Genomic DNA, 22,513 nt, shown 5'->3' with positions numbered 1-22,513 from the left:
AGAAGCATTGTCCTCCCTACAAGGGCCTTTTAAGGGAGGAGAAAGAGGGCATGCAAGCATGTGAGAACCTTCCAACCTTAATCTGCAACCATATAAGAACCACCAAAGTGTCAGGATTCAAACTACTCAAGACTGCTAAGCTCCTTTAGCTACGAAGAGTTATTAGCCATCGGGGGTCAACTCAAGAACCTGACTTGGAAACATGGGACAACAAAAAGGAGCCAGAGACTGGATGCTTCTCTACTGGCTAGCTGTTAGTGAGGATACCCATTTGAACGTACAGAATTTAGTGGTGTCCCGAACCTTGCTCCAGAATTACTTGCAACACAACAGTACAAACTCTTGATTAAACAAGATCATCGCATAAACACTCGTTTTAAAATTAAAACATTGTATCAAGATACATGAAAACATATGCCAAGTTGATGGTGGTTTGAATTGCAGCTTAGTCCAATATAGGATAGCACACTACAAAAAGCTTTCTTCAGGGAAAGATCTCTTCACTTCAAAACTGCTCCCTTGATAATAATAACCATAATCTCATGCTCAACTTCGGCCAAAGCTTCTCAATACTTCCCAACCATCTTTAACAGTACTACATTTACACAATCCCCCTTGGAATAAAAGTGTTTACCAAATCTACATAGTAGTGTACCAACATACATTTGTGCTGCATCAAAATTGAAAAATTGATTGAGAAATCCTGAGGAACCAAGAACCCTTGTCTATGCAAGTCCAGCATCCTTCAGCACCACTTCAAAAGCTTCATCATCATCCCAAGGAACCTGAGAGCACCAACAACAAAGAGAATGAGAAATCCAAACCAGAGGTTTTGTATTTTAAGTGCAAGTGATGTTGCACTGCAAGCATTCATAAAAGAAGAGACGAGCACTAAGGCTTGCAAGGCACATTGACAGCTCCCAATCACCAACTACTGGAACCGAAGGCTCACTTGACCCCACCTGCCCTCTTGGCCCCAACATTTTTCTTTACTTTTTAAAAAAAAATATTTATGAAGGGCCTCACCTCAGGGATATCACGGTTGAAGTAACTCCCAATCTGATTCAGGTTTGCCTCATCTTGTCTGGTAACCAGAAGATTAAAAGCCGCACCTACTCGAGAAACATTAATTACCATAAGTACACACATTGCCTTTGTATAATCCAAAATGAAGACCTCCTAACTCTGGAACGGAAGGCCTTTCGTACCTTTTCTCCCAAAACGACCACTCCTCCCAATCCTTTTCTCTGTGGTTACCCGTTTGTTTATGTCTTTCCATTGGGCATAAGTTGGATTTGTCCATTTCGATAATCTGCACGCTGTTCTTGTAGCTTCGCGGGCTGTCAGGCCATGTGCAAGGGCCTTCATTCTCTCGTATGCCTTCTTGGCTAACTCCTGATGCTCGTTCGCTTGCGCTTGCTCCATATCTGCATGAACGTAAACGACATTAGGATTTTAATGAACTGTAAAGATCAACGTAAGATAAATTGACCATTGCTCTCAAAATCTTGAAGTCAAACACAACGAGAGGAGATATGTATTGCAAAGACTCGATGAGAAATATCCACTTGACTCCAAAAACACTTCAAACAATGCTCGCACATCAAATTTTAAAGAGAAAACATAAACTTAAACACCAGAAGAGGAGAGAGATATTGCAAAGACCCAATGAAGAGAGAAACAAAATTTTGAAACATTGGACACAATAAATTTTGAAGAGAAACAAAATTTTGAAACATTGGACACATCAAATTCTCAAATTCCTGAAACTTCATCTCTTGATACTGTATCATTACAAAGTCGGGGTGAATGCCACCGATAGCTCTACAAGAGGACGTTGTGCCCTCGTAGGGTCAGTATTTAGTGACCTAAAAAATTCAACTACTTGCAAAATTGATTTTCGCTCATCGCGATTAGGCAGAAACATCCAATTTTTGACTCTATGAATAATAGTATCCATGGTAACTTTGTCATGGGAACTATTATCCATCCACAACTCTTGCACTTTCTTCCAAAAGTCATATAAAGTTTGTAATAAATATCCCAAGGCAAAAACATCAGATGCAGGAGTGTATGCATCTGCCAAAAATGGATCATAAAGCTCTGGGGCTATCCACGGCCGTTTATTTCGCTCTCTGTCTGCGTGGGAGACTGCCTGTGCCACCTTCTCGGGGTTCTTGTCTGCTTCATAAACAAAATTGAGAGACACCCGTTTTTTGGGCGCTCTCAGCAGCAATCCCCAATCGATAATACCTATGCGTGGCTTTAGCTCTTTTGTATAATCCAACACTACATTAAAAGGATGTAGGTCGGTATGTACAATACCTGCCATATGCGCTGCCGCTACACCTTCCACCAGGGCATGCATAATATGTGGCATGTTTATTACTACCTCTTTTATTTTTGAAAGTTCTAGATGACCTAAAGGGATATTATCAGGCGGCGGTTGTCTCCATCCTCGATCCAAACGAAAAATGGCTCTGGTGAACTCACTGAATCTGAAGGGAACCTTCAGTAGAGTATCACCAAGAGCGCCGCCATTAAAGTACGGGAAAATTGTGATCCAAGGAGCCTCTTTTGTAAAGGCAATGCATCGGACAATCGATGGATGTAGCACTTGCATACCCTGCTCTGCCTGGAAGCTCTCGAACTTCGCGCTGCCTTCTCCTTTGTAGTGCTTTCCGCAAAAAGTGATGTGCTCCGGTAAAAATGATATGCCTTTAATTGCATACTCTTTTACTGTTCCAAACACACCGGAGCCTATTGTTCGTCCTTCGTGAAGAGCTTCGTGCGGGATGCCAATAAGATGTGTGCACATAGAATTGTAGATGGTACGATTAATGACACCTGTACCACTTGCATCTGCCTGACTGGACGTTGCAGCGACGTCTTGGGCAATTCGCACTCTTTTCGGGAGGGACTCTGCATCCAACGCCTTCATGCGCTTGCTCTTGGCCCTCTGCTCGCTCCATACAACGTCCCATAACTGTAGACGTTGCATGTTGGCTTCAGGCGGGGCAGCATCTCGAAGATCACTGCACGCTACTCGCATGCTCCCCAAAATGGTTCGTGTTATGTGCTGATGGTTGAAATCTGCTATCTTCTGTCTATCCAGCAGCTCAGCGTTGCCTCCGCTTCGAAGCCGCCGCTGTGCATTTTCCCATATTTGGTCTATGAGATCTCGCATGAGTATCTCAGACTCGTTGATCTTCTTGACGACATCATCAGTACATTGTGATATTGTGATGACCGCTTCAACGCGAATTGCTCGCAGAACAATTTTGCGCTCTTCGGGAGTAAGCATGTTGATCGTCTTCGTAAATCTAGCAAATAACACTAAACATAAAAAAACAAAATATCAAACATTACTGAAATAAACATCAAGCAGACGTGAGAGAACAGCAACAAGTATATCAATATCGTCAATGTTCATACAAAAACGGAATATCAAATAATTTGAATGAACTCAATATCATCCAATACATCATCAAACGTGAGAAAACAGCAATAAGTGTATCATTACTTATCAATGAACAAACAAAAATAGAATATATCAAACATTACTGAACTCAACATCATGCAATACATTATCGAATGTGAGACAACCGCAACAAGCGCATTATTACTTACGAAGTGTATACATTATCGAATGAGAGAGAGAGAGAGGGGGGGAGGAAGAGAGAGAGGTGTGACAGATAGAGAGAGGAAACATTAAATGATATTTTTTATAGTTTTGTGAGTTCCTAAAGAGAGAAAAATAATGTTTTGTAATCCTAAAGCACTCCTAATCTACATACCTATCGTGATAGAGAGAGATGTGAAGTGTATCATGAGAGAGAGAGAGAAAGAGTTGTGAAGTGTATCATTGCGAGAGAGAGAGAGAGAATTGTGAAGTGTATCATGAGAGAGAGAGAGAGAGAGGAGAGGAAGAGAGAGTTGTGACAGATAGAGAGAAGAAACATTAAATCACATTTTTAATGTTTTTGGGAGTTCCTAAAGAGAAAAATAATGTATTGTTTTAATTTTTAAGTAAATAGAGGGAGAAAAAAGAAATTATTAAGAAGTATGTATATTTTAAGAGAGGAAAAAAATCATTATCTACACATCTATCGTGTTGTGAAGTGAATCATGAGAGAGATAGAGAAAGAGTTGTGAAGTGTATCATGAGAGAGAGGGGGGTAAGAAGAGAGAGATTCATATTTTTCGAGTTACGAATCACGATATTATAAAATAAAACGGTTAGACAATAATATGATGTAAACTTTGATCCATGAAATACTAATGCCGCGTTAGCAACCAAGTATCGCATGGATCAAACACAATAAAAACAATACAAGTCAAATCAAACAAATTTATGACATTTACTCGACCGCGTTAACGATCATATGCCGAAATACACAAGCAAATTTACGACACTTTTTCGACCGCGTTAACGATCAAATGCCGTAATATGCAAAAAACATTTTATGCACTAGCGGACGACACCAACTTGCCGTGTTAACGACAAAATGCCGCCCGATTCTATGGGAATACCAATAGGATACGAACATACACTGGCCGCGTTACCGACCATATGTCCGCATTTGACAAAGGGAAGGGAAGGGAAGGTGACATCGCCATAACGATACTATGCTTGCCGCGTTACCGACTAGTACCGCTACGGCGTGCCATACTTACCATAGGACACAGACTAGCCGCGTTACCGACTAAGTGCCCCAGGGTAAGCACCATTCCGAAGAATGGCCTTACACACACACACCAGTCGTGTGGCGGGCCACCCAAATCCTGCCGCGCATTGCGACAATGGGCGGCTGCCCGCACGAACTCACCCACACACACATCCCTCGTGTGGCGGACCACCCACATCTTGCCGCGCATTGCGACAGTGGGCGGCTGCCCGCACGAACACACCCACATACACAAACACACACACACACACACACACACAAGTTTTTATTACCTGTGTATGCTGTCAGCAATGAAATCCCAAAGGGCCCCCCGGGCCCATATATATAGAAAAATGTACCCCGCCGGGATATGTGACGACCCCGCCGGGACCCGCCGGGTAAAGCATAAGCCCGGCGGGCCCGCCGGGGTATATCAAAAGCCCGGCGGGATTTTTCTCGGTTACCAGGTCGCTTGCCACTGGCTTTTTTGTGAACATGTTAACATGTGAACATGTTAATAACATGTTCACACATGTTATTAACAAGAAAAATTTTGTGATCACGTGAATATAAAATCCCTGTCTGCATAGCGTAGATGCAAACCAAAGTAAACATTGATACCATAACTTTAAACTTGATTTGTTATGGAACCATGACTCAAACAACTAAATATTACTCTTATCAAAGCTCTCGATTTTCATATCCTAGAGGTAAAAATAATCATATTATTGAAGTCATAATCATATAAGGCCCAAGGAGCCTTTGATTGTGGACACTAAAAGCGTCAGACGCTACCAACATTTTGTTATTTGTAAGATGCTATAGGCAACACAAACAAAAAAAATTAACACAAAGGCCTCCCATTTTTCCTACTAATATTGGACAGTGAAATGTTGATAACATTCTTGGAACAAAAAAAACACAACCTCCTAGAGTCCCATTTCCTTCATAAGCAAGGGAAGGCTAAGGGCAAACAATAATACAAAACAATATTTAATACAAGATTGGTGGCTAGAAGGCACACCCCAATCCTACATGTTTTAGACAAACATTGTCTATATTTTAAAAAGGAAATTTCCAATAAGACATGTCCTCATACGACATGTGTGCATGCACAAGATATAGTTTGTAGTATTTGAAATCAACGATGGTTCTTAGACATAGAGAAGAGACTTTTGGAGCTAGAGCTATCGACAGGCTTAGGCAACTTAGTGGGAGAGAAGTTGGGTTGGTGTAAAGTGGTAGATTCGGTGCTAACATTATTCATTGACTCGATCAAGCTAGTACGAACAATCAATGTCAATGATCCCTTGCATGGTGGGGGCAAGTAAGATCTACGCTTAGTGCTTTCAACCTATTTACACATGCTAGTGTCCTAGGGTGGTCACTCTTTAAGAAATTCTCCTATCACTTCTATTGAAGCCAATATTAACAAACCCTTGTATACATTTTTGAGTCTTCTTCAGGAACTCTAAAATGACCCCCATTTAAGGACCCCCAAATGCATAAATTCTCCTTTTAATTCGAGGGTCTAATGTATGTGTACATTCATCCTCCTACATTTTAGAAAACCCACCTATATAGTTACGCTAAAAGAGTCCTATTAATACACCCTTTGTATACACTATATATATTGGTGGTTAACTCATGTGATATTATACATTTGTATAAACTTCTCTTAATTAGAGGATCTAAAGTATGTATATTTTAGAAACCCCACCTATATAATTACTCTAAAAAGGAGTCCTACTAATACACCCCTTTTATATATATTTTGGGGGTTAACTCGTGTGATATTATACATTTGTATTGCCCCAGGGCAAGGATACAAGAAGAAGCTACATGAATCCAAGAAGAAGTAGCATGAATCCAATTGTGAATACCCCAATTACACCAAATGATAAAGAGGTCTAGCCAAGGAGTAAAACAACCTTTGTCAACATAGTCCCCCTAGGGGCCCATAAGAAGTTCTTTTCATGCAACATTTGTCGTCTCTAATCCTCAAGGCAAAGAGGAAAAAATTGGGGGATGAAATTGTTCTCCACGTCCCACAAGAGTGCACCAAATGCCAATGCTTCAAGGATGAGGCTCTTGACGAAACTCAGCTGTATGTTCATGGTGGTGGTGGTAGAGCCGTGTAGGGGTCTTCTATGTTCTAGCTGTTGCATGTGAACGGGGACCTTGCCAAATAGTGCTTCAACATGCCGCTCAATCACATCCACGCTGTGGGTACATGTCATTCTACTCCTTTGATGCAGGGTCTTTGCATCAAACCCATCCTTCATGTAAGCCTTGATGGTGGCGAGCCCCATAGAACGGCCCGCCTCTAACTCCAGCCCTCGGTCAAGCTTGAACCTCTGGTGCACACGTGTGCGGAAGTATCCATGCATCACGGAGGCTGCGTACATCTTGCCCATCTCGAACTTGCACACGCGTGCGAATGCATGCAGCTCAAAAGAATGGTTGGGTCGATCCTTCCCATTGATAACCATGGCCACGTGTTGCTCGATCAGAGGCTTCACATCTAGAGAGTGTATGGCTTGCAACCTATCATCACGGTGGTGGTGCTGATCTGGCAGCAAGGGCTGATCTAGCATTGCGATCATGGCGTCCTCCACCATAATTGATGAATGTGTGCTTATCAGCTGATCTGATGGCGATGCCGCCATGATGGCATCCACTATCCTAGACGCCACGAGTGCATACATTATGTCTTGCAAAGCTCTCGATCTCTCTTTCTCTTTTATGTCGGCAATCCTTCTGCACATGAATGAATCAGGCCGTTAACTGCAACGGTCTCAACAACAGTCAACTAATCGAGCTGCGCCCGATATATTATAGGCGTTTAATAACGTACCTGTAAAGAATACCTTCGTGGGCATTGAAATGCCCGGTATGAGATGATGATGCGGATGCGGCAGCCAGGCGCTGCAATTGCTGCGAGGCAACTCGAGAGATCATTTCCAGTGGCTGACGCTCAGTGATCATCGCCGTAACAGCCTCCCTTGGTAGGACTGCATCTCGAGAGGACGACGTAGGTTTCTCTGATCATGGACTGCAGCATCCGCATTGAGCTTCTTCCAAGATTGTGCAGATACTGCTAGGCTTAATTGGCTGCTAAGCGCATGATTAATAGCTAGGCCTTCAATCAATCTGACGCTAGGCGTGCCCACTAGAGCGTATTGGGGCCCGGTGGTCATGTGATCGCCTACATTGAGAGAGAGCGTTGATCTACGACTGCCATGAAAGACAAGGGGGGAACTAATCAGGCCCATAAGCAATTGTTACAAAAAGGGATCGTGACCTAGCCGAGTTAAAAAAAAAGCCTCCCATTTTTCCTACTAATATTGGACAGTGAAATGTTGATAACATTCTTGGAGCAAAAAAAACAACCTCTTAGAGTCCCATTTCCTTCATAATAAGCAAAGGTAGGCTAAGGGAAACAACAATACAAAACAATATTTACTACAAGATTGGTGGTTGGAAAGCACACCCCAGTCCTACACGTTTTAGATAAACATTCTCTATATTTTAAAAGCAAAATTCCAATAAGACATGCCATCATGGGACGTGTGCATGCACAAGATATAGCTTGTAGTATTTGAAGTGCTTAGACTTAGAGAAGAGACTTTTGAAGCTAGAGCTATTGATGGGCTTGGGCAGCTTAGTGGGAGAGAAGTTAGGTTAATAGTGTAAAGTGGTAGAGTTGGTGCTAACATTCATTGACTCAATCAAGCTAACTAGTATGAACAACAATGTGACAATCCCTTGCATGTGGGGGCAAGATAGATCTAACATTCAGTGATTTCCACCTATTTACAAATGCTAGTATCCTAGGGTGGTCACTCTTTAAGAAATGCTCCTATCACTTCTATTAAAGCCCATATTAACAAACACTTGTATACATTTTTTAAGCCTTTTTCAAGACCTCTAAAATGACTGTTGTTTAAGGACCCATAAGGTATAAAACCTCCTTTTAATTAGAGGGTCTAATGTATGTATACATTCATCCTCCTAAACCCCACCTATATAGTTAGTACTCTTTTATATATATATATATATATATATATATATATATATAAAAACTAAAGCTTTTAGCATCAAAATATTTGGAGCCCTACATTTGTTTATACAGTCTGTTCAAAAGATCATTAATTAATACCCATCTCTCATCCTCAAACACAAAGGAGGATTTCTCCCATGAAATCTGATATCCAAGCTAAATGCAAGCTTCCATAAGACTTTCAGTTGTGCACCCTTTAGGTGTTAGTTGCTGCTCCAAAACCTCCCCTTTCTTGGACCAAACTTTAACCATTGGTCTAGTACCCAAAGGGTTCTCAACATGCATGCTACAAAGTTGTAGTCCATTTGTTTTACTTTCTTGTACCACCTTTTAGTTCTTGGCCCATATTTCATTGGCCTTTCCTTGTCTTGGGCTATGTACAACAACCTGAATACACCAACACAAAAAAATAGTTATGCTCAGCCTAGTGAGCCTGCAAATTTCCCCTTTCATAGGTGAGATCAAGAGATAGTTGCCTGAGATTTTGTATCATTTGCACCATCACATCCTTGTTCAACTTATTTACCAAATGAATAGACCAACACATATATATGCACTTATAAATCAATCCTATTGTGTCCAACCTATATCAGTAGCTTTTTGAAAAACAATGCATTTGTTCCAAATTTTCCCACAGACAGCAAAATCTTATAATGTTAAACACAGAGTCAACACATTCCTCATTTTAGCAGTCCATTTCCCATGCAGTCTGTCCTCCCAAGATCCATGTATCCCAATGCAACTATACACCTATCTGCATATTTTGGCCCAAGTACCTCTAATAGCTGGACAATCCGAAAATGCATGTTTCCCATCTTTAATAGCGGTTTTGCATCTAGGACAGCATCCACTAGTGAAGTTCCTTTGTATTAGCTTGACTCCCAAGCAAAGGGCTCCCATACATACCCTCCATAGGAAAGTTTGGGCTTTTGTAGGAATATCCAGATCCCATATACTCTTTCAACTTTTCTTCCAGCTGTGAGGACCCCAGCTTGTTTTTCAGACCTTGTTACAGTATACTACATTATCCTCAGTCTTTCTAAGTTTCTTATATACACAATTAGTGTTCACCCTATATCAAGCTTAGTCCCATTAAACTAGGTCTAGTCCTTAACCCAACATGTGTCATCCTGAGCAGTGGATACCTAGCCTTTCTGTAACTCTTCTAGTATAACTCTGACTAGCTTCCCTTCCCTGTAATTCAGATTAAAGTCCTCATCCATCTGTTCAGGCTCTTTCCATCCCACCAAAACTCTATCCCAATAGTCAGATAGCTTCTTAAGCCCTTTATTATTCAACCTCCTGGCAGTTTTGAGATCCTAAAGTGCAAGAGGAGGATTGAAATTATGAGTCCACCATATCCCAAGGCATAGCAAAGAGTTCCCTGAGGCCCTAGTGCATCCTTCCCACACTGTGAGAGTAAGGTTCTCTTCCCACTTGCTACTACTGAACATCTTAGCCAAGGTTGATATTGTAATTTTCAAAGGAGCATGTGAAAATAAGTTGTCTTTCTAATCTAGTCCTTACCAATTACCTCGAGAACAAACATGATGGCCTTCAACAATTTCCCTAAAGCATCTTTGTCTAGGTTTCCTCTTGTTGTAGGCATTTAGAAAGCAGCAGTGCAATGATGGCAGTTGTATGAGAAGGGAGGTGAAGAATGCCAAGGCCTCCTTCTTCCTTGGGCAATGTCAATCTATCCAGGCCAGCCAAGCTAGGTTCTGCTTACCAGAGTTTCCATTCCTCCATAGAAACTCTCTAATGGGTTTTATAGTTTTCTGCCAATGGCTTTTCCCAAAGTTTAATATTGGACATAAAAACATGATATAGGCATTTAATATTGTATTGCATATGGCTACTCTATCATGAAATGGGACTCTAATACCCTCCCACTTCTTAAATTTCTGTTGAAACCTGTCCAGAGCCCAATCAGTAAGCTGTTTGTTAGTTATATCCACTCCAAATGGTACCCCAAGGTGCCTAAATATTTGTCCTCTTCCGATGACTTCACAACCCCATCTCTCAAGATCAAAGTCATTATCCTCAAATAAACTTGTGATTTTTGACTTATGTATATTGCATTTGGATCTTGAGGCATCAGCAAAATCCTGAATGATCCCCAATGCTCTCCTAACATTCTCATTATTTGCTTGCAAGAATAGGAGAGAATCATTAGCAAAACATTATATTATCAGCTGCTCCCCATTAATACAGTATAGTTCGTACTCTAAAGGAGTCCTATTAATACACCTCTTGTATACACTATATATATTGCTCATATATTGGTGGTTAACTCATGTGATATTATACATTTGTATAGAGTGAGTGCCCCACTGCAAGGATACAAGGAACACAATTGTAAATATGCCAAATATACCAAATGATAAAGAGGCCTAGCCAAAGAGCACTTATATTTACCTTTGTCAACATAGTCCCCCCCCTCCCCCCTAAGATCTTTTATTTGGGGTCTCTAATCCTCAAGGCAAAGAGGAAAAAATTGGGGGATGAAATTGTTCTCCACGTCCCACAAGAGTGCACCAAATGCCAATGCTTCAAGGATGAGGCTCTTGACGAAACTCAGCTGTATGTTCATGGTGGTGGTGGTAGAGCCGTGTAGGGGTCTTCTATGTTCTCGCTGTTGCATGTGAACGGGGACCTTGCCAAATAGTGCTTCAACATGCCGCTCGATCACATCCACACTGTGGGTACATGTCATTCTACTCGTTTGATGCAGGGTCTTTGCATCAAACCCAACCTCCATGTAAGCCTTGATGGTGGCGAGCCCCATAGAACGACCCGCCTCTAACTCCAGCCCTCGGTCAAGCTTGAACCTCTGGTGCACACGTGTGAGAAAGTATCCATGCATCACGGAGGCTGCGTACATCTTGCCCATCTCGAACTTGCACACGCGTGCGAATGCATGCAGCTCAAAAGAATGGTTGGGTCGATCCTTCCCATTGATAACCATGGCCACGTGTTGCTCGATCAGAGGCTTCACATCTAGAGACTGTATGGCTTGCAACCTATCATTACGATGGTGGTGCTGATCTGGTAGCAAGGGCTGATCTAGCATTGCGATCATGGCGTCCTCCACCATAATTGATGAATGTGTGCTTATCAACTGATCTGATGGCGATGCCACCATGGCGTCCACTATCCTAGACGCCACGACTGCATACATTATGTCTTGCAAAGCTCTCGATCTCTCTTTCTCTTTTATCTCGGCAATCCTTCTGCACATGCATGAATTAGGTCGGTAATTGGAACAGAGTTTATAATAGTCCTCTAATCGAGCTGCGCCCGATATAATAGTCCTCTAATCGAGCTGCGCCCGTACCTGTAAAGAATACCTTCGTGGGCATTGAAATGCTCGGTATGAGATGAAGATGCGGATGCGGCAGCCAGGCGCTCCAATTGCTGCGAGGCAATTCGAGAGATCATTTCAAGTGGCTGACGGTGAGTGATCATCGCCATTAACAGCCTTCCTTGGTAGGACTGCATCTCGAGAGGGGCCAAGCTACGACGTATGTTTCTCTGATCATCGACTCCAGCATCCGCATTCAGCTTCTTCCAAGATTGTGCAGATATTGCTAGGCTTAATTTTCTGTTAAGCGCATGCTTAATAGCTAGGCCTTCAATCAATCTGGCGTTAGGCTTGCCCACTAGAGCACATTGGGGCCCGGTGGTGTGATCGCCTACATTGAGAGAGAGCATTGATCTACTACTGCAATGAAAGACAGGGGGGGAACTAATCAGCCCCATAAGAAGTAGTTACAAAGGGAATTTGAGCTTTGTTTATCGAAGACGAATACAATCAAGCTCAGGCTCATACGTGATCGTTCGTTACGTGCAAAAAAGACAGAAGAGAAAAGACACGGAGTAGGCTGGCGTGTTATAACACACGGAGTCGCGTGCAAAAAAGAGAAGAGAAAAGAGATACGTGTCTGTTGCCCACTGGTGACGTTAACGCTTACACGTTAATATGCTTTCCCAGACAGTTGGCTTACACTTTACATTACTACGAGTAAAAAGAGGCTAGACCAACAACAACTGTCTGGGAATGAATACTCTCCAATCTCAACGTTAGAGAATGAACACATTGACGTCTTTTGTTACACATATTTATTCACACATGACAATATATGGCCTTTTTTTTTTCTAGTGGGGCCTTTCTTTTTCGATTCAATCAAGCTCCATTCGTTTGTATTTACTAAAAGGCTTCTTTTATTACATGTGCTCAAACTAGACGGCCCATTGATATCAAACTATTAGTTTGACATTTCTCAACATGTGCTATTGTTTTCAAATGTTGAAAATGGGATTATGAACATTGAAACACTATTATACACTCTTGATTATCAAGATTTTATATATTTTTTGTTTTTCTAGCCAAGGATAAGGGTAGCACAAGCCATTTTTGGACTCAAACAAAAAAAACGTTTTTGTCATTAACTTTTCCTAAAACAGTTTCATTATTCCCTTAAGCATAGCCCTAGGAGACCTAATTGCTTAGACTTTTCCTAAAACAGTTTCATTATTCCCTTAAGGCATAGCCCTCGAGACCTAATTGCCTAGGCATGACAGCTACCGAGTACTCCTTTTGTTGTAAGTAACCGTTTTCTCCTTTTAAGACATAGCCCTGGGAGACCTAATTGCCTAAGCATGGTGCCCAGCCAGTCCTTTGTGAGGAGCCTTCCTGCTAAAACTCTCTTATACGGGCAAATTGCAATACCCACATTGGGCGTCGGCTCAAAGATTAATATAAATAAAAATGAAAACGTAGTAGCAAAAAGTATGCGTCATATCGGTAGTGTTTTATTTCATTTTCTTTCCGGGGAGTCACCAAGAGACACGTTATATATAGCCTAGTAGAATGGTACTGTCAAAGTTGAAATCAGCGAATTGGACCTAGAGAGAAGAGACTTTTGTTGAAGCTAGCGCTTGGGCGGGAGAGAAGTTGATGGTGGAAGAGTTGGCACTGACGTTGTTCATTGACTTTGTCAAGCTGAAGAGTTCGCTGCAGTCTGCAAGCAAAGCCAACTGGTGGCCGGTGGCCCTGCTCAGCTTCTTTCGGGGGTAGGTAGCCAGTAACCACCATTGCTACTGGGCCCTCTTCGCTGAAAGCTGGCAGCGTCGTAGTGGTGATGGTGGCGGTGACGCTCGAGCGTACCGTTATTGCGGCGACAAATAGAAAGGTGACAGCCACAGATGCGTGTAGGCTATAGCTGCTGATCATCTCGACCCCTTTAGTATTACAATTTACGACGGCTCCAATCACGGGGTGGGAGGTTTTCTTCATATTGTCGGCCAGTTTGGAGCTCCCACCTCTGGTGCTGTGGCGGAGGAGAAGGCGATGGAGGTGGAGGTGGAGGTGGAGGTGGCCTTCGATGGTGATATTTATGAACCTACATGTGGGGATGGTGTATTTGTATCATGCGTGTGGAGTTTTCTTTTACTATAACGAAAGTATACACATTTCCCCACAAAATCAAGCAATAAAGGAATTCATACACAATGCTTTTTACTCGAGGAAGGGGGGTTAGATTATATTAGATATGACGGGAGAAAGGAAAACACGTGTACATAATGCTTCTGACTCCAAGACGCATGATAAATTTATTTAAAGACCTTTATTCTAGATATTCCTTCAAGACTAGGAAGCTCTGAATGTATTCAGCCATTTTTGAGTCCTGCCACATAAGCTCGATTTTTTCATTCATAGCCATAACATCCTTTTTCGAGTAGTCTTGCTAGATAAACTTAATCTGTTGTTGGCCTTCGACATTTTGAGCGCTTCATCAACATCATTCCTTGTTTATTACGCTTTGCACATCTTGAAGTCAACTTAATCGTTAGCTTCATCTCCACAAGCAAGTCTCTTTTCAGGCTTTAAAGTATATTAGTTTTTGCTTTGTTAAAATATCGACTCATTCCTACTTATCCAGACAGTCCACAAGTATTCAACTCTAATGATATTCCATATCTGCACAAGCAAGTGTCTTCTCAGGCTTTGAAGTATATTAGTTTTTGCTTTGGATCCGTAAATCGAGACTCAATTTTTGTTTAGTTCGATAGATGAAATAAATCCCAGACAAAAATTGTTCTATGGTGGAAAAGAATCAACGGCTGTGCCTCTCAATGAGGAAAAAAGCATTGGTCTCTATGATCCAAGTACAGTCTTTTTCCCTGATCTGACTATGGGACTTACGGGTTCGGTCAGACGAGTTCAGTTAGTTAAGACTTTTGACTCTACGTTAGGGAAAAGTTATCTTGGTAGAATCGCCCGTGCTTTCCGGGCAAAGGATTTTTTTCGGGTTCGGTTTTAGAAAAACCGATAGATTAGTCTCTTGTCCGGATATCCGTGGGCGAGGCCTCGAGTGTGGGACCCTGCCCTGCACAAGAAGTGCTACTTCCGCTACTAGCACCCCTGAAATTGTTGCACGGTGGGGATAGGGATCTTACATCCATAAAGCTCCCCGAAGTTGTCGACTGTCCCAAAAAGCGAAGATGTTATCCCGAATACTCCGATCTTGAATAAAACCTGTCCGAATGTCATGGATCGAGTCAGGGAGAAAGAGTGATAGCAAGTTGACTCTCAATCTACGGACTATTAGGGGAACTCTCCTGAAGATATTGGAGAGAAACAAGACCCCTCTGAATTCTCCTCTTGTGCTTATAGAATCTCTCCAATTTGCTCTATGCTCAAAAGCTGCTGATCTCATCAAGGCCCGCCTCTAAGGTGTGTACGGCAGAACCTAAGATAAAATCCAGTCCCCTTCATATTTTCTCTATCCTACTAGATCTTAGGGTCCTGAATGAGGTTGTATAGAATCCTAGTGCTCCCATGCCTATCCTATCTCCATCCTCCAAGGATAGAATAATTGGAGCTTGATCAGAGAAAGTGGTGCCCGCCAAGATACCAATCATGCCCCCGCGAACGATCGCAAGCCCACTCATTCACATAGAATATATCAAGTCAAGAGAGGTCAGGGCTGGTGCTCCTATCAAACTGTGAGAAGCATAGGCTCCTGGGACTATGCCCAAACTCTGGCAGGTGCCAAGGGTCTTGTCCCTTCAGTGCCATGATTAACTCCTCCCAAGCTGAGTACTCTACGCTTGAGACTCTAGCCATGCCTCCGTCACTCTATCCTCTGCTCACTCAATCATGTTAAAGTCTCCATGCACCAAAGTCAGCCTGAGGAAGGGGCTGACGGACGGTGCTCCAGAAGGTGGTACTTACTGTGATGTTCGAGGCATAAACATTGAGGAAGCCGACATAGTCCTTCCAATCCTAATGGTACCCTAGTGAGCTTGCCCAATGACTATGACACCTGAGCCCTAGCCACTGTTGGGCAAGAGCTTCTCACTAATAGGAATACAAACTCCCCTTGCATCCCAGAGGGGCCAAAAAGGGGAGACCAAAAGTGTGACTCTTGCCTAGTAAAATATTCCCACAGCGATAGGTTCGCTCCTTAGAAAGATGGTGCTCTTGGAGAAAAAGGATGTTGATGGGTCCCCCAACTCTAGCTCTATGAAGCTCTCTCTCTAAGGATGCCTCGCCTCTGAAAGCACTGAGGCCCCCCCAAACCCTGAATGTTCCTTGAGGCTTTTTGCATATCAATCTCAATGGGAGGTGGAACTATTGGAACTGGCCTCCACTCGAAGAGTCTTGGGCATGCGTCTCGATGAGGAGCAGTTACATAGTCAATTTTGGGGACAAAGGCGCATTAGGTGGGCACATATCCTTTCCTCCATGTGTCACTACTCTGTTCGAGCACGAGAGTAAATGTTAGATATCTGTAACGCCGCTACAGGCGTTACCACGAGAGGGGACGGCCTCTGGCTCACCATCCAGCCATAGAGGAAGAATGAGGATTGCCCCTCATCCCCCAGGCTATATAGTGTGTGGCCTGCCGTCCACACTAGCCTGGCTGCCCATGACTCCGCATGGGCGTCCTCTCCCACTAAACCCCGGATATGGCCATCCGGTCTGCCGTCGGTCACACAGGCATTACAGCCTACGTGACATTACCCCCCCTTAAGAAGAGTTTTCGTCCTCGAAAACAAACTGGGGAAACCTTTTGGAAATTGCACTACGGCGTTCCCAGGTAGCTACCTCCTCATCCCTATCTGTCCATTTAACAAGTACCTCCTGGTACACTTTATGTCGGGTCTGTCTATCACGATACTGTAGAATCTTTTCAGGTTCATGTGGTATCTTTGGTGGCTCTATCACGTCCACCAAAATCTCTGGAGAAACTGCGTTCTCTAACCCGTGAACTGATTTCTTCAGTTTACTGACATGGAAGATAGGATGGACTTGAGAACTCTCCGGTAACTCAAGTTTATATGCTACGTCCCCAATCTTCTTAAGGATTTTAAAAGGACCACAATATCTCGGAGAAAGTTTATTACACTTTCCCGTTTTCATGGTTTCTGACTGCGCAGGAACCTTGAGGAATACAAAGTCACCTTCTGCAAAGGTCACCTTTCTTCGTCCTTTATCCGTATAAGTTTTAGCGCGATCCTAGGCGCTACGAATGCTCTCACGTGCGGCTCTGAGCATATCATTCATATCTTCAAGGAAATCCTTGACAGATTGAATCTTCTCCTTTTCTAGGCCTACAGCCATCGGAGATCTCGGCTGGAATCCATACATTAACATGAATGGTGTAAATCCAGTCGCTGAGTGTTTGGAGCTGTTATATGCAAACTCCAGTAAGGGTAAGTACTCTTCCCAATTATATTGCTTCTTACTAACATAAGAACGCAACATATCCTCTAAAATTTGGTTAACTCTTTCAGTTTGACCATCAGACTCCGAATGATCTGCCGTACTCATACTCAGAGTAGTATCCAGCTTTTTGAAGACTTCCCTCCAAAAATGACTCTTGAACTTTCTATCTCTATCCGACACTATATCTGCGGGCAGGCCATATAGCTTGTAGAGATGTTCAATAAAGAGTTTTGCCAACTCTGGCGTTTTAACAGTTTTCTTTGTGGCAATAAACTTTGCCATTTTAGTTAACCTGTCCACTACCACCCACACCGAGTCATTCCCTCGACTCGTCTTGGGTAAACCAGTAATGAAATCCATGGAAATGCTTTCCCATTTCCCTTGAGGAATCTCCAGCGGATGGAGTAGTCCTCCAACCTTAAGACGTTCATGTTTATTGACCTGGCACTTATTGCATTTCAGCACATAAGTCTGGACGTCCTTAAACAAACTAGGCCAATAAAACTGTCTTTTTACTAGTGCATAGGTCTTCTGAATCCCGGGATGACCCGCACTTGGACTATCATGACTTTCTTTAAGAATTTGGGCCCGAAAGTCACCAATAGTTGGTACACATATTCTACCCTTGTAGAGTAAGTACCCGTCGTCAATGGAGTAATTAGCATATTTCTCCCCCCGACGAAGTTTATCACTCCCCTTTGAAGCCGTGGCAGTCAAAGGTGATGAAGGGCCTACGTCAGAACTCTCCGGTTCCAAACTATACCCAGAAGACACGGCTAGTCTCTCCGGACTAACTCTCGCTTCCCTTCCCGTTGCACCTTCGGCCAGTCTCTCCGGACTAGCAATACGTGCCAACGAGGGAGGTGGTCGCGTCTGTGAAGAAGTGCGTACGGGTACAACGCGCCAGACCTCTGTAAAAGATGGATCATGCTCACATAAACCACGTAGGGACTCCAAGAAATCATTCTTGAAGACTGTGAAACTAAGTTCATTAATCTGGGGCATGCGACTAAGTGCATCTGCCACCACGTTATACTTACCTTTCTGGTAACGTATCTGAAGGTCAAACTCCTGTAGAATCTCCGCCCACCGAGCTTTTCTACCCTTCAGTTCATTTTGACTTGAAAGCCATTTCAGACTTTCATGGTCCGTCCGGACCTCAAAAGTAGCACCATATAAATAGTGTCTCCACTTTTTTAGTGCATGAACTATCGGTAGTAACTCTCGCTCGTAAGCCGAGTAGTTACGCTGTGCACGATCTAACTTTTTACTTTCAAATGCAATTGGGCGTCCCCTTTGCATAAGTACGGCCCCAATGGCCTCATTACTAGCGTCTGTTTCCAAAACAAACGGCTCATTTGGATCGACAATTGTCAAAACAGGTGCAGCTGCTACGGTCACCTTGAGCTTGTCAAAGCTCTTCTGTTGGGCGTCCCCCCAACTAATGTTTTTTGTTTTTGACCGTAACTGGTCAGTCAACGGGACTGCGATCTTCGCGTAGTCCTTCACATACTGTCGGTAGAACCCCGACATGCCAAGAAAAATCTGCAGTTCCTCGAGATTCTTCGGCGCTGGCCATTTAAGAATAGCCTCTACTTTTTCTGGCTCCATCCGCGTACCATCGGCGGATATAATATGGCCAAGGTAGTGAATTTCTGTTTCAAAAAATTCACATTTGCTTTTCTTTGCAAATAATTTGTGCTCTCGCAATAACTTGAACACTAGACGCAAATGCGCTATGTGTTCTTTCTGTGTCTTACTGTACACAAGAATATCATCTAAGAAAACTACTACGAATTTTTCCAGATATGGACGTAAAATACTGTCCATCAGCGTCATAAACGTCGCTGGAGCATTGGTTAGCCCAAATGGCATAACCAAAAACTCAAAATGCCCGAAACGGGTCCTAAATGCTGTCTTCGCAACATCTTCTTGTTTAATTCTAACCTAATGATACCCAGATCTCAGGTCTATTTTTGTGAAGTATCTCGATCCATAGAGTTGATCAAACAACTCATCCATGCGTGGCATCGGATACTTGTTCTTAATCGTTATCTGATTAAGAGCCCTATAGTCTATGCACATCCGCATAGATCCGTCTTTCTTCTTTACCAGAAGAATAGGCGATGCCCACGGACTTGAATTAGGCCGAATAAAGCCTTTGTTCAAATATTCCGTTAATTGTTTTTCCACCTCCTGTGCCTCGGAGTGGCTTAATCTATAAGTAGGTTTGCTTATAGGTTTTGATCATGGCATAACTTCAATGCCATGGTCTACTTCCCTAGATGGTGGTAAACCATCTGGTAAATCATCAGGAAAAACATCCTGAAATTCCTCTAATAAATTCGTTAAAGTATCTACGTACTTTTTCTTTAATGTCTCATTCACCTTGGATTTTTTCTTGTTTGAATCACATGCATGCCAAACAGGGTTTTCAAACAGTGGGTCTCGTCCAAGGTTATTTTGTTTTTCTTGTTTGTCTACGCAAACATCATTTATCGTTTCATCTACGGAAACAGAATTCAAAAGAGGGTAACAAGCTTATACCTCTGCATTCTGGTCTCTGCGGACCGCTGTACACAACTCCATGGAGGAAATAAGTGGTGTGGCAGGGACAGTACGGTCGCCCTGTAGGGTGATGACTCTACCTCCATGCTCAAAACATAGCGTATTATGTAAGTAATTCCGAGCTAGACTAGGGCCCAAGCCATATAGCCACTCCCTGCCTAGATATACGTCTGCTCTGGCTAAGTGCATGACCTGAAAGTCAAGCGGAGCCTTGTAGTCCTGCATAGATAATGGGACCCCCAATACTACGGTATTCCATACCGTTTTGTCATATCCGTTGGCTAGGCCAACAGTATACTCATGATCACTCCGGGTCTCAGTCAATCCCAACTTCTTGACTAACGAGTAGTTCAAGAAGTTGTGACTAGCTCCATCATCAATAAAAACTGTGACTCTACGGCCACCTATGGTGCCATACATGCGCACCATGTCATGCGGACCTACAGCAGGCTGCCACATCGCTGGTGTCACTGAACAAGCGTGATGCTCATCACAATGCCTGCAACTCATAACAAAAATTAAAATGATCGAGAGGTGCCTTGCCGGGATTATTTCTTGCGGGAATGATTCTCCTCCCTAGCCGAGAGAGAGAGGGTCTTTGAATTTTCTGATTTTTAATTTCCAATAAATGAATAATAAAAATTAAATTTTAAAAAAAATAATTGTGTGTTTTTTTTGGGGTCTCTGGCCGCCGCCGCCGCCTGGTGGCCGCCCATGGCTGGCTGGCCGCCGCCGCCGCCTGCTGGCCGCCCATGGCTGGCATGGCTGGCTGGCCGCCGCCGCCGCTGGCTGACTGGCCTCCACCGCTGGCCTGACGTCGTCGTGGGTTTGCCCAACGCTGACGCGTTTCTTCGATCACGCAAGGCGGTGTATAGCAGGGCGCTGCGCTGGTGTTGATTCTCCACGCAGCACAACAGCATTACGAGATGTAGGGGCTGCTGTTCGCCCCCCCCACACACCGCATTAACGCGTCTCGTGGGACTGGCCGGGCTGGTCTTCGCCCCCCCCATCCCACAAAGAGTTAACTATTTCATTATATTTTGTGGGGTTGGTCTGCGCCCCCCCCACCTCGACACACAGGTCGTTTGCAAGGCAAGCCCCCCACGCAAGGTTTCAGCTACATGTTTGCAGCCTAAGCTACTGGGTTTCGCCGCCTCACACACGGAATTGCAGCTTCGCCCCCACACACACACGGGCTGGTCGTGGGGGTGGTCTGCGCCCCCCTTAACGCATACGGTGTATTTCGTGGGGGTTGGTCTGCGCCCCCCCTCCCACCTCCACACAGGCTTTTTCTTTTGAAAACCTTCAACGCAGAGTATTTCGAAGCGATTCAACGCAGAAAACAAAAGAAAAACAACCAAAAATTTTCTTACCTGCGATGCTGTGTGTGTCGGGGAGAGAGAGTGAGAGAGAGAGAGAAAGAGAGAAAGAGTTCTTCCCTTCAAAAGTCTTGGCCCTCCTTCCTCCACACATTCCCTTGTGGAGATAAGGGTGAGGAGATTGTGGATGAAAACCATCGAGTGGGCTCCGGTCCCCCGTTCGCGCGCGGACTCTCACGATCCCTTCGAACCACGCTCTGATACCAGTGTTAGATATCCGTAACGCCGCTACGGGCGTTACCACGAGAGGGGACGGCCTCTGGCTCACCACCCAGCCATAGAGGAAGAATGAGGATTGCCCCTCATCCCCCAGGCTATATAGTGTGTGACCTGCCGTCCACACTAGCCTAGCCGCCCATGACTCCGCATGGGCGTCCTCTCCCACTGAACCCCGGATATGGCCATCCGGTCTGCCGCCGTCGGTCACAGGCATTACAGCCTACGTGACAGTAAGCATACTTTGAACTCCATCGATCACAATGAAGGTGTCTATAAGAGGGGGGAAGGGGTACTGCAAAAAACTGAGATATGAAGGAATGCAAAGAGCAACATCTTCGGGTTGGAGGATACCACCTCCTCATCCTAATCTCTATGGCCTGAGCCTCCTAGCTCCATTCGTACTAGGGTCTAGAGATGGGTGAGCACGTCAGTGATGCACAGATTGTGATGATGGTGTGAAACCTCTACTACTTGCCCCTGGATGGCAGCCACACAGACTCCAAATCCCACTCCATCCTCCCTTGGGGCTGCACTCAAGGGAAAGGAGAAGATCATTGTGCCACTCTTTGGCATGGATGGCCTAGAATGATGAAACACCACATAGATCTGAACGGGAGCCATTGTCTCCTCGAAAAGATTAGTTCCTTCCGTAGGAAAACATCAAAAGAAATTGTAATCCACTAGCAGTCCCTAGGATCCCGAGGGCCACCTGTGGGGGAGCCCTCACTGGGGAGGCAATGATGGTCATCTTGATCGGCTCCAAGAAGTGATGAATCAAATGGAGGACAGAACTTATTGGCTACCTCCATTCCAGATCGAGCGCTGCTGAGGGTGTCACGAATGCTCAGGAGAGGTGAAGGGAGGGGGGAGTGCGGGATCA

The 22,513-nt window shown here is 43.9% G+C and overlaps 2 protein-coding genes and 1 long non-coding RNA gene across 3 annotated transcripts; all 3 read right to left on the bottom strand.

Annotated features, from left to right (window-relative positions):
- Positions 1-373: 373 nt before the first annotated feature.
- LOC147626217 (uncharacterized) lies at positions 374-1,242 on the bottom strand. The gene is made up of 3 exons (XR_015268642.1): positions 1,209-1,242; positions 1,027-1,112; positions 374-785 (listed from the first exon to the last, which is right to left on the bottom strand). It is a non-coding gene; the product is annotated as an uncharacterized LOC147626217 (long non-coding RNA).
- A 5,197-nt stretch (positions 1,243-6,439) lies between these two features.
- LOC147626216 (UV-B-induced protein At3g17800, chloroplastic-like) lies at positions 6,440-7,932 on the bottom strand. The gene is made up of 2 exons (XM_086816894.1): positions 7,525-7,932; positions 6,440-7,427 (listed from the first exon to the last, which is right to left on the bottom strand). The coding sequence occupies exons 1-2, from the start codon at positions 7,653-7,655 to the stop codon at positions 6,662-6,664; spliced, it is 897 nt and encodes a 298-aa protein (XP_086673020.1). The 5' UTR covers positions 7,656-7,932; the 3' UTR covers positions 6,440-6,661.
- A 2,967-nt stretch (positions 7,933-10,899) lies between these two features.
- On the bottom strand, positions 10,900-12,589 carry LOC147626215 (UV-B-induced protein At3g17800, chloroplastic-like). Its single transcript, XM_086816893.1, has 2 exons — positions 12,068-12,589; positions 10,900-11,963 (listed from the first exon to the last, which is right to left on the bottom strand). Exons 1-2 carry the CDS (start codon positions 12,490-12,492, stop codon positions 11,201-11,203), a joined length of 1,188 nt encoding a protein of 395 aa, XP_086673019.1. The 5' UTR covers positions 12,493-12,589; the 3' UTR covers positions 10,900-11,200.
- Between the last annotated feature and the right edge of the window lie 9,924 nt (positions 12,590-22,513).

The sequence above is a fragment of the Cibotium barometz genome, chromosome 22 (genome assembly GCF_041138505.1).
Source record: "Cibotium barometz isolate CiBa-2024 chromosome 22, ASM4113850v1, whole genome shotgun sequence".
Classification (NCBI taxonomy): Eukaryota; Viridiplantae; Streptophyta; class Polypodiopsida; order Cyatheales; family Cibotiaceae; genus Cibotium; species Cibotium barometz.
Note: the sequence above shows the minus strand (reverse complement) of the source record. Positions and strands in the feature narration are given on the sequence as shown.

What these genes read in the sequence shown, in the direction of transcription:
- LOC147626216 (XM_086816894.1), bottom strand. Translation starts at nt 7,655, where the DNA reads ATGATCACTGAGCGTCAGCCACTGGAAATGATCTCTCGAGTTGCCTCG. An exon ending in CACGAAGGTATTCTTTACAG is followed by an intron (nt 7,428 to 7,524) that starts GTACGTTATTAA and finishes ATTCATGTGCAG; the next exon opens with AAGGATTGCCGACATAAAAG.
- LOC147626215 (XM_086816893.1), bottom strand. Translation starts at nt 12,492, where the DNA reads ATGGGGCTGATTAGTTCCCCCCCTGTCTTTCATTGCAGTAGTAGATCA. An exon ending in CACGAAGGTATTCTTTACAG is followed by an intron (nt 11,964 to 12,067) that starts GTACGGGCGCAG and finishes ATGCATGTGCAG; the next exon opens with AAGGATTGCCGAGATAAAAG.